Genomic DNA, 11,274 nt, shown 5'->3' with positions numbered 1-11,274 from the left:
ATAACAATTTTAAGCTCCAGACTGGGCTCGACTCGAGCTCGAGTTCGAAATATTTAAATCAAGTTCAGCTCGAATATAAGCAAGTTCGAGCTTAACTCGGGTCAATGCCACCCCTAATAACAAGCATGCCTTTCTATTTATATGGGACCCACATATATAGATGATTCCTCATTACGGTTTCACGAGGAGTCACATCTCTAGTAACTATTTTATGAGAGAAAACTTCAATGGGTTTCCTTGTATCAATTTCCACTTTGAAGAAAACAGTTCTATATAAAAAAAATTTAAAAAAAACTCAATACCATCTAAGGCACCTCTTATCATGAAATTATAACCGTCGTTTCCATTTACATGAGACCTTCATATGTAGACAACTTTCAATAATGTTTCAGGCTGAGCCATGTATGCTACTAGAGAAAAGTTAAAATAATTTTATGTGAAGTCTCTAAGACACAGACTGATCGTAGCTTTCTATTGTTAACTGTATAATCATGGGGTGGTTGTGGAAATTCAATTGCACTGAGGAGGTTTTTCCTATTCGATATGGGTCGTAGATAATAAAGGCGAACAAAACGGGAAGAAGGGGCTTGCGGGTCTCCATCCATCTCCACCGTAGCCGGACATCGCTAAGCAACAAATGAAGAAATCCAAAACTATTTCCAATTTCGGTACTGCAATCTCCTTCTCCTTCTTCTATTTGTTTAATTGCCTCAGTAGAAATTTAGTTCCCGTTTTCTCGAGGAGCAGCAGATGGATGCAAATATAATGGATGATCTGATAGGGAGGCTTCTGGAAGGCAGAAAGGGAAGAATCGGAAAACGGATCCAGCTTACTGAATTGGAGATTAGGAATCTCTGTCTAGTCGCCAAGGAGATTTTCCTCAGTCAGCCCAATTTGCTGGAATTAGAGGCACCCATTAACGTCTGTGGTACGTAAATTTTAAATCCCAATCCATTCCTAATTTTCAGATGAACTTTTTTTTTTTTTTTTTCTATCTGTGTGTCTGAACATGGCGGTTGTTTTGGACGAACAGGTGACATCCACGGCCAATACTCCGACCTCCTCCGCCTGTTCGAGTGCGGCGGGTTTCCACCGGAATCGAATTACCTCTTCCTCGGTGACTACGTCGATAGAGGGAAACAGAGCATCGAAACCATCTGCCTGCTCCTCGCCTACAAGATCAAATTCCCGGACAATTTCTTTCTATTGAGGGGGAACCACGAGTGCGCCTCGATCAACAGAATCTACGGGTTTTACGACGAATGCAAGCGGAGGTTCAGCGTCCGGCTGTGGAGAATCTTCACCGACTGCTTCAACTGCCTGCCAGTGGCGGCGGTGATCGACGACAAGATACTATGCATGCACGGGGGGCTATCGCCGGAGCTGGAGAGCCTGGACTTGATACGGGCGATCGAGAGGCCGGTGGACGTGCCGGACCAGGGGCTGCTCTGCGACCTCTTGTGGGCTGATCCTGATAGGGATATTAAAGGGTGGGGGGAGAACGACAGAGGGGTCTCGTTCACGTTTGGAGCAGACAAGGTGGAGGAGTTCTTGAAGAAACATGATCTTGATCTCGTCTGCCGAGCTCATCAGGTACGCTTTCTTCGATTCACGCTGACACTTCATTGCATCAAAAATTTGAATACATAAGTGTTCGTCTCGCTTACAATATTTATCAAATTTAAGGTTTTGATATGACATCAGATAACTGGTTCTCCAAAGATTGAACAACAGTGACTCCTAACAAAAATCCAAAAGTTCCATGAAAGGAAATGGATGGTTGGATGCAAAATGATCTTCCTTATTCAGGTAGAAATGAAGAAAACCTTACAAGCTGTGAAATTTACCTTACTTGCAGGTAGTGGAAGATGGTTACGAGTTCTTCGCAGAGAGGCAGCTGGTTACGATCTTCTCGGCACCAAATTATTGCGGAGAATTCAATAATGCAGGGGCACTGATGAATGTAGATGAGAGTTTGCTGTGTTCGTTCCAGATCATTAAGCCATGGAGAGGAAAGCCAGGGGCCACAGAGGGTTGATAACTATAGGTCCATAGAGAAACTAACTTGGTAGAGGATGAAATTTCAATCTACCAGTATTATGTTGTGGACTGCAGCTGAAATTTCTGATTCGGAGAGTAATAGCCAGCTGCAGTACCTTTTTTGCGGTACAAATGCAGGAAAACAAAAGAGGACTGAATGTTATCCATGATGAAACTTCACAATCAAATGTAAATGGCCTAAGAGGTCAGTTCCCAGTTAGATTTTTTTTTTTTTTTTTTTTTTTTTTTTTTAACAATCTAATCACACGGAATGGTTTCTGATTTTCGAACTGTAATTAACTGTCAATATGAAAATTTTGAATGTACTGTATTTACAGATGAACTTCAACATATTATGCGGGGAACTTCAAGGAATATGACAAAACCAAATGAAAACAAATACTAGAGGGAAAAGGAGAAAGCCATTTTAGAAAACAGGCACCTTGGGCAAACATCAACTACTGACGCCAGTAAGAGGCAGTCATATTATCCATCTGTATACAGATTTTGTCGTTTACTTTGAATATGTAGTTGGCACTATCGAAGCTTTGTCTCACTTTTATTGCTTCTGAATGTTGAGAGGGAGAAGAACGACCGTGTTCCTAAAACACAAAAAAGCCAAGGTGCCCTTTAACAAAGGAAGTGAAATCATATATTACATGAGACAATAACTACACAAAAAAAGACGAGACTTTGTAAATTAAGGTCGTCTACCTTTGCTTGAGGTATTAGTTGTTGAGGTTTGCCCTCTTCTATTAGAGCCTGGAAAGGGAAGATTGGTGATGTTCATTTCAGCTGTAAACAAACAAAATGCAGTACATTAAAACCAAAATTTAAAGAAGAACATAAGGCAGACTTCTCTATAATTACTCATTCAGAAGAAACAAAAGATAACCTTGTTCATTCTAAGAATAATTACGATTCATCCATCAACTAGTATCCTTTCATTTCAAAGTGACTGTATATGTGTGTGTGTGTGTGTGTGTGTGTGTATAAATATTAAGGATCAGAATTAAAGGGCAGCAGCAGTTTGAATACCTCCTTCAATATCATGAGAAGCCATGCCCATTGTCCGGTTTGAACTTCTGTCATCATAGCTGCCACTAGACATGGACTTGTGCTGCCCACAGCCTTTTGCTTGTAAAGCAGCCTTTCTGAGAAGTGCATCTGCATGCTTTTTACTAATGCCTTTGGCTTCCTCTGCATCATCTTCGCCTTCCGAAAATACGGATGGGCTTGCCCATCCAGTTCCAGTTGAATTTGCCTCACCTTTACTTTTTCTAGCAAACTTCAGTAGCCTCTTCAGTCCTTTGGGTGACTCTTTCTGATATACTAAGGCTGGAGGATTTTCAGCATTTCCCCATTCTATGCTCTCTGATTCCCCATTCTCAGCTTGCAACATCTGTGACAAGGAGTGACGCACACGTGGACTTGATATTGTTACAGGGCCCACAACTGCTGGAGTCACAATCTTTGGAGGAGTATGTCCATCATCATGCAACTCAAGCAGTTCAGGGGGATCTACTTCCACCCACGCAGAGGCAGAGATACCCAAGTCCTCATCAGGTTGGATCTCAACAGGAAATTCTTCTGTTTTTACAAGGGTATCAGCAGACTCAACGGTAGATGCTTCAGAAGTTATTTTGTTTTCACATGTCTGCTCATTATTTACAGGAACTTGTAAATTAATCTCATCATCTTCTGCTGCAACAGGGTTTTCTGCAGATAACTGATTTGTTGTCTCAGCTTCTAACTCAGCTGCTCCATTGAGCACCACCACATCCTTCCCCAAATCCTGCACCAGATTTCCACTATTTTTGGAAGATTCATCAGATTGGGAGGTTTTTGCCTTTCCACCAATAATAGGACCCATACCAGTGCCTTTCCGCAAGAATGGTTTTGTCTCCAGTGGAACCACACTACCCTTCTTAGTTACCTTGTTGTAGAAACTAGGCTTGGCAGGGGTTGTGACTGAATCATCTGCAGAAGCTGTCATGTTTTTTGGTTTAGTAGGTTTGCTGTTTTTAGTTACTAATTGTGGTTTTTTTCCATCTTGATTTTTTAACCTCGGTTTCATTCCAGTTCGGTCTACCTTTGAGCTCCTATCTTCTGGTTTGGTTCTTTCCACTTTAGTGGCCAGATGAGTCAGAGATGGTGTGCCCTGGGATTTCCTGTGGTTTGATACAGGTCCAGCAGAGGAGACCGGCCCTGAAGCTTTTGTTGGTGACGGTGCAATGGATCTCGGTGAGGGGGTTGACGGCCATGAGTTGCGTGTAGCAGGAAGTGAAGTGGATGATTTTTTCGCAGCTTTCTTCACACCAGTTGGTTTAGGAGACAGTTCCTTTTTTTGCCCCAGTGATGGAGATGATGTTCTACGTGCATTTCGAGAAACACTAGGAGAATCTTGTTTTCTTGCACCAGTCCCATTCTTTGAGACCATCTCTGCTTTTCTTTGGTCAAGCGTGTGATGTATGGCTTTGAACTGGGCCTCCTTCTGGACACGCTTTCCAGCATTCTCTCCTCGAAGTTTCTCATCTCTCTTCTCCCGATAATGATCATAACAAGTTCCCCTTCTCTCGCCCACAATTGCTGCTTTCTCATTCCCTGTTTTTGCCACTCCATACCTATTGGGCTTACTCTCCATCATTTTCATCAGCATTTGATTTAGTTCAGCTTCCTTCTGTCGTGTCCACTCTACAGAATCTGGAACCTTATTTTGTACGTCTTCAGACCCAGCAACAACCAAATCCTGATTATTGAAGGAGGCCTTTTCATCTGCTGCCGTGGAATCCACTACATCAGCAGTCTCAATAATATCAGATATTGCATTTGTTTCTGCCAAATCACTACTCTGTGGTGATTCAATTTTTGAATTATCATCAGTACCAGGGACACCGGCTCCTTGAGCAATATCTGCCCCAGACTGAGTTGAAGAATCACCCATGCCTGAACTCCATCTTCTCAGCACCAACTTGTTAGTGCTACTAATCTCTGCAGAAGATCTCAACTTCTGAATTTCAGACTTCTGATCTCTCTGTTTATTTTCAAACAGATTGATTGCATCCTGAACGCTCATCCTCCTCACAGTGCTCTCAGGTTTCTTTGCAGGCTGGTCAGTATCTTCATCTTCACTGCTGTTGCCAAGAGCATTCCTATTAGATAACAGCTTCTCCCTGGCTGGAATAAAACCAAGGCTCTTAATTGCAATTGCAGTAGCCCTGCGAGACCCAGATCTCCCAATTTGGACTCGTCTCATTGGGGATGCAGATCTTTTGGGTGATGCTGATCTCACAAGGGATCTGCTCCTTTCCACAGGGGACTTGTCATCTTCGCTTGAGCCAGAAGACTCTTCACTCTCTGTTAAGCTCCGGCACTCCACTTCAGCCACTTTTGCAGGCGAAAGAAAGGCTTTCCCAGATTCAGGTTTGTCTACTTGCAAATCTATTGGAGGTGTTCCCTCTGTTGTATTGCCATGCAAATGATGTGGAAATATGAAGCCATTGTTAACAGGTTCAGTAGGTTGCTTCTTGAAGCCCAGTGCTAAGTACTTGGATATAGAATTTCTGAAAGGAGAGAACAGGCACTATAGATAGTCATAACACAGCTATAAGATTTACCATGCAAGCCAATGGGAGTTATAATACCATTTAATCTAAGAGCTCATGCCATCTAAAAACAAACAACTCTAATTGCAAAGACAGCAGAATCAATGGAAGCCACCTTATATCTGCTGCTCCAAAATGCCTAGCAAATTCATCTAACAAGGTAATTTGTTCAATGGAGCAAGTGGCACCTGCAGCCTGCTCCAGTGCAGCAATTAACTCTGTTCTTGATGCTGCTAGTCTTAGGTCCATTGCTTGCAAAAGCTCATTCCTGCAGGTAAAAGATCTCAATAAGATAGGAAAAGAGATCCTATTTATATAACAAACAATGACAGGCAGAACTTACTTCGTTGCATCAGATGACATTGTGCAGACACCAGACTGTTCAAGGCATCAAGAATCAGATGTAAGTTTTTACTATGTGATTAAAATAAAGAACAAAACACGACCAAGATAAAATTGTAGGGGGACAAATTTACATTCAGCGATTGTTCCCTCTCTTTCCTGTAGTTGTTATCTGCAAAAAAGGCAGACATCACACAGTAACTTGAGCAAGTCTGAAAGAACCAACTAATATCATACAAGAAAGAGAACACAGAAGAGACATCCAAGACAACTCCCACATATTATCACATTTACAATGAACAAGAGAAACCAACAAATTAGTATGACTCTAATTTTTGGTATAACATGAGAAAAAACAACATATCAGGATAACATTAATTTTTGGGTATTCCATGGAAAATTATCTAAATATGGAGTGTGCATCAACTGAACTATATCTAACAATTTCAGTCAGATCAATAAGTCAGTTGTCTTAGTCAAAATGTTTGACATCATGATAAAGAAAGAACCAATGCTTCTAGGTGCTTGAGAGTACTGGAAAGAAGAGATTAACAATGCTCTAGTAGTAATATTAAACCATGCTAACAGGAGAACTCGAAGGATTTTTTAGCATTACGAACAATTTGCTTGTTTAAGCATGCCAGCTGAGACGGTTTATACTTCACTGGACTTTAGAGAAGCTGCAATAGACTCAACATGACTTGGCATGGGGTGGACGAGGAGGATAAAGCCAAAGAAGCTTGTTCAAGGGCTACAACTGAGGAACCTGTCATAAAACCATATGGCAGAAAGGAACAACACCAACCAGCAAGCTAGGTTCATCTTACAGATTAAAATTTTCATTAGACTCCACGGACAGGAAGAGGATAGGGTGTACTTTGCTTCTAGCAGTCCAAATTGCTCTCACGTGGGCCACACATGAAGAAAATCAAGCTAGAGAGCAGGTATACAAATTGGAAAGCTTAACCTGTAAAAGATGCACATAAATTAAGCATTTCAATGAAGTTCAAAAACTTATTTTCCTACATATGGCAAGACATTCTTTGAAGACTTTGCAGTCATAACTGATAGACAATCACTACAATTCAGTGTTGTTCAAGATTGCCTGACAGACCTCCAACTTGTAACTCCAGACAGCTCTTAGCCGACAATCTTGGCACAAACATAAACAGAATATAGAAAATATCTATAAAAATATTCTACCATTTGACCGCCAACAAAGGCCACATAATTAACCAAAAGAAAAAAGCAGAAACAGGAACTATGTCAATTCTATGTGAATCGTATGAAGGACTGAACACCAGTTCTCATATACACGTTTTTTTTTTCTCATATGCTACTGCTAACATGCTAACAACTTAAAAAATAAACAGAACAAACAAATTTTAGAATTTGCATTATCCCTTTACATGTTTTTTTCAAAATACATCTATCTACCTGTGAAGTTGGGTCCAAGGCCCATCACAAAAGGACTAGCTAAGTTAGAAAGACTTTTTCCCAACTTATAAACCTAAAATCTTTGTTATCACTAATCTATGTGGAACTATTCTTTAATACTACCTAGAGAAGTTATTCCTTCACAAACCAATACATAAGGTCCAAACTTGATCTTTTCTAGAAGCTCATCTGGAGCAATACTACTTGCAAAAAGTTTGATCATGAGAATATGAAAAATTCACATACCAACAATAAATAGCAAAGATTATCAGGAAAGGAAAATGAAAATTTTCAGCAATAATATGAGCCTTATGTATCTCATCACTAATTTTAGCAGAGATTTATGCTGCATACCTGTAACCCCATTTTGTGGATGACTCCGTGGACCCTGATATAGGAGATAATATGTGAATGTCAGAGATCATAGCAACTTACATTCACGAAAAATACATAAATTAGTCAAATTAAAATTACAGAGAAGCAAGGATGGCTTAAAGGATGGTAGTACCTGAGTATACAGTGCAAGATGAAATTGTCTGGCTTCTTCCAACTGAGACACCTCATCCAATACCACATTCATGTTCTTCCACAACTGTGGAGCACCAACAATGTGCAAAAACCTGTCAAGATAGACAATACATTTTTTATTCCATTTCTAGCAGAACAAGCCAACAGCCAATCTTATGCTTTTTTTTACTCGGCTGATTGATGAATGACATTAGAAACAATGACCTGGAAAGAGTGGACTTGTTGAACCATGATGCACCTCTGATGCCTTGAGGTAGCTCAAGTTTAAAGCTGTTTCCTAACCCCTCAAAATTTACAGCACGTAAATGCACCACTAACTGTTCTAAGATCCCAGAATCTAGTCTTTCAATTTCGCCCTTGGAGCATATAAATGCCTCATATCTGCAGAGGATAAATGTAGACAATTCAAAATACTTTAAAAAGTCAAGAATTGAAGCTTATTAGTTCATGTGCCACTTGTTTCAGTTCAAGTCAGAATTAGCCATATCACATACATATCAGAGGCACAGGAGCTACCTGTTTTGAACAGGAGAAATCTGAAAGGTTGCATAATCCAGAAGTTCATCTGAATTTATTCTTCCGTCCATGGTGATCAGCAATGTCACAAGCAACTTAACACTAGACAAGACAAGAAAAACAAAGTCAGCAAACTCTTCTTTTTATGCCTCAAATTGGGATTTTTTTTTTTCATGTTGAACAGAAAAGAGTCACAAGCATCAACTTTGCAAAACTTCTTTTTGAAATGGGACTTCTTAGAACTTTATTGAAAACAAAATGCTAGTAGATCTGAATAATATCATGCCAATATGCAGACCATAAACAACACACACATGCACAGCCAAAAATGCATAACTAAATAAGTAAGCAAATAAGGTATGAAATAATACAATATGAAAACTAAATAAATTGAAGAGGAAAAAGAATAAGTCAAGCCAGTGGAAAACATTCCAGAAAAGGGGTGTAACCAGCAAATTGTAGCATAGAACAAAATACCAAAACGAGAAAATTTAATTGACAAAGAAAACTGTAAATGAATGCAAAAATCAACACGTAGCTCCAAAGATGTTTGACCATGCCAGAATAAGCTAATCAGGTTTAATAAAAATTAAGATACTATATATAAATATTTATCTTAAAAGAACATAATCATGAAGACATGCAATTTAATTCAACTAATAGAAAAATGGAACTGCTTCAACTGTGATTGAATGAATCTGATAGAAGGTCATACTTGAAAAAAAATGTGTGTCCTCAACAACAACTAAATAATTCAAAATTCCAACTCAGAATGAGCTAACTTCCGGTGTATATTAATCTATAGTTGGCTTCAAGGTTAACCAGAAAATCCTACTTCCTAGAAACCCAAATGCAAAACAAAGTTACCTGCAGAACAGTACTGCTCAAGTTGAGTGGCAAGACGAAGTACTAAAAAAAAGTTTCGGATTTCTCAGAACACGTTTTACATGACGGAGAGTAGCACTTTTGACTAAATGCCGTAATAAATCAGCTGCAGCCAGTGTCTTGAAACCTCAAAGAAATGCTTTGTTTTCTGAGAAACTTTCTCTAGTAGTCGCACTCGAGCAGAAGGAAGAGGTTTCTCCAACTCCGACAAACGATGAGTGGGCAAAGAAACCTTCGTTCGTCTCACTTCCTAAATGAAGAATTATGCCGTCTTCATAACGAAACCACAACTTGACGCTCCACACCGAACCTAAAAAAACTCAGATCAAGCTACTAGAACTCAAATCAAGCCGCATCGCCGTCAAATCTACCATTTTTCGTACGCTTTTTCACTCCAAATGCACCAAAAGCTTGATTTTTTACCCAAACTCCCGAATGAAAGCCACGCTAGTTCAACCTACTCATCAGCCACTCTCTCACAACAAAACTATCCAACAAACCGCACTCCACGCTCTTTCCACAATCCTTCTCCAAAAGCAGCTCGTTTCCAACACCATCCAAAGCACAACTCATAAAAAAAACAGCTCAAACACAACACAAACGTCACAAAACTTCCCCACCTGAACTACATTCTCTCACCAAACCAAAACAGCGAGATTCAAACCAAGAACCACAACAATCTCATCAAACTAGGAAAAAATGCAGCATCACCAACCAAAGCACAAAAATGATGCGAAAAATTACCTAATTAAGACGCCTCCACCTGCATTTAGCGACCAGATCCTCTTAAAATTCCTCGCGAACGCTAAGCTCGGATTTGCAGGCTTTTTTCTTGTTTCTGGTGGCAGAAAAAGAAAGAGAGAGAGAGAGAGAGAGAGAGAACGGACGGTGGAGGCACAGAGAACTTAGCTACTACTCATAGTGACTTTGTAGAGAGTACTACAACAGCTGTCCAGCAAACGGCCCTTGAATTGAAGAGAATTTACTACTTTAGCCCTGGATTTCGAGAATCTACGAATGCATTAACTCTTGGTCGACGAAATCAGGTGATTAAGAATTACAGCGAGGAGATTCCCGTGGACAACGACGGGAGTTTTAAATGTAATTAAATCGAACCTTGGGTGCCTGAGTAATTACGGGAAGGCCATTCTCTAATCTCTATGGCTTAAGTATAAAAAAATAACAATAGGTATTTTTGTAATTTAACACAGGTAAATATCCCCACTTCCCCATGCGACCAGAATGATGAAGCCGATGAAACCCCAAAAAGAGCCGGATGCAATTAAAACCCACCGGCGCAGGCCGGTGCCACCAGATTTTTACTGACACGTGACAGTGTCACAGGGCTTTTCGCACACGTGCATCGCCCGTTTTGTCGTCATCGTCGTAATTTCGCCTAAAACATTTTACCACAATAACCCCAAACAAGTGGGTCCATAGTTCTGTAATTTATTAAGAGATAAGTGTTTATAATCATGTTGTTTCGTCTTTGATAATCATTCGTTGGTCCTAATCAAATGATTAAACGGATAAAGTTTGGCTTAATTAGTATTATTGGCGGGGTAAGATTGTATTTTCGCTGTCGAATCCGTTGGAAAATGGGCCCTACTGTACTGTTACCGAAAAGGCGCTGACAATTATTGTCCTTTGCGGAATCAAGCGAAATGACTACGAGCCCCTTGATTTGCTAGTTGGAAACGGATCTATTAGGGGTAATTTCGTTCATTCATCGTCCTAGATAAATAGTAAACGTGGCTGCGTCAACGTGGCCAAAATTCGGACCAGACCGGTTCAAACAATTGGACCCGGTTCTCTTTAGGTAAAGCTAAACACTGTTGGTTGTATTATCCTGGCATGGATCGGGATAGGCGAGATTTAATAAATATATATTAAATAATAACCAAGTAAAATTAGAATTAAA

General features: G+C 40.0%; 2 protein-coding genes across 3 annotated transcripts; one reads left to right on the top strand and one right to left on the bottom strand.

Annotated features, from left to right (window-relative positions):
* Window positions 1-725: 725 nt before the first annotated feature.
* LOC137966247 (serine/threonine-protein phosphatase PP1-like) lies at window positions 726-2,298 on the top strand. The gene is made up of 3 exons (XM_068812817.1): window positions 726-928; window positions 1,034-1,593; window positions 1,859-2,298. The coding sequence occupies exons 1-3, from the start codon at window positions 751-753 to the stop codon at window positions 2,036-2,038; spliced, it is 918 nt and encodes a 305-aa protein (XP_068668918.1). The 5' UTR covers window positions 726-750; the 3' UTR covers window positions 2,039-2,298.
* On the bottom strand, window positions 2,214-10,230 carry LOC137966232 (COP1-interacting protein 7-like). Of its 2 annotated transcripts, none has more exons than XM_068812802.1 (11): window positions 10,098-10,230; window positions 8,469-8,570; window positions 8,157-8,333; window positions 7,933-8,044; window positions 7,779-7,812; window positions 6,122-6,159; window positions 5,989-6,023; window positions 5,761-5,913; window positions 3,079-5,603; window positions 2,755-2,835; window positions 2,214-2,642 (listed from the first exon to the last, which is right to left on the bottom strand). In XM_068812802.1, exons 2-11 carry the CDS (start codon window positions 8,537-8,539, stop codon window positions 2,578-2,580), a joined length of 3,291 nt encoding a protein of 1,096 aa, XP_068668903.1. In that variant the 5' UTR covers window positions 8,540-8,570; window positions 10,098-10,230; the 3' UTR covers window positions 2,214-2,577. The 2 variants fall into 2 exon arrangements, with proteins under 2 accessions (XP_068668903.1, XP_068668908.1); XM_068812807.1 differs by lacking the exon at window positions 10,098-10,230 and adding an exon at window positions 9,336-10,069.
* Window positions 10,231-11,274: the final 1,044 nt, after the last annotated feature.

This window comes from Aristolochia californica, unplaced genomic scaffold, assembly GCF_029961685.1.
Source record: "Aristolochia californica isolate CCGP_79_NKW_82.1479 unplaced genomic scaffold, dmAriCali1.0.hap1 SCAF_10, whole genome shotgun sequence".
Classification (NCBI taxonomy): domain Eukaryota; kingdom Viridiplantae; phylum Streptophyta; class Magnoliopsida; order Piperales; family Aristolochiaceae; genus Aristolochia; species Aristolochia californica.
Note: the sequence above shows the minus strand (reverse complement) of the source record. Positions and strands in the feature narration are given on the sequence as shown.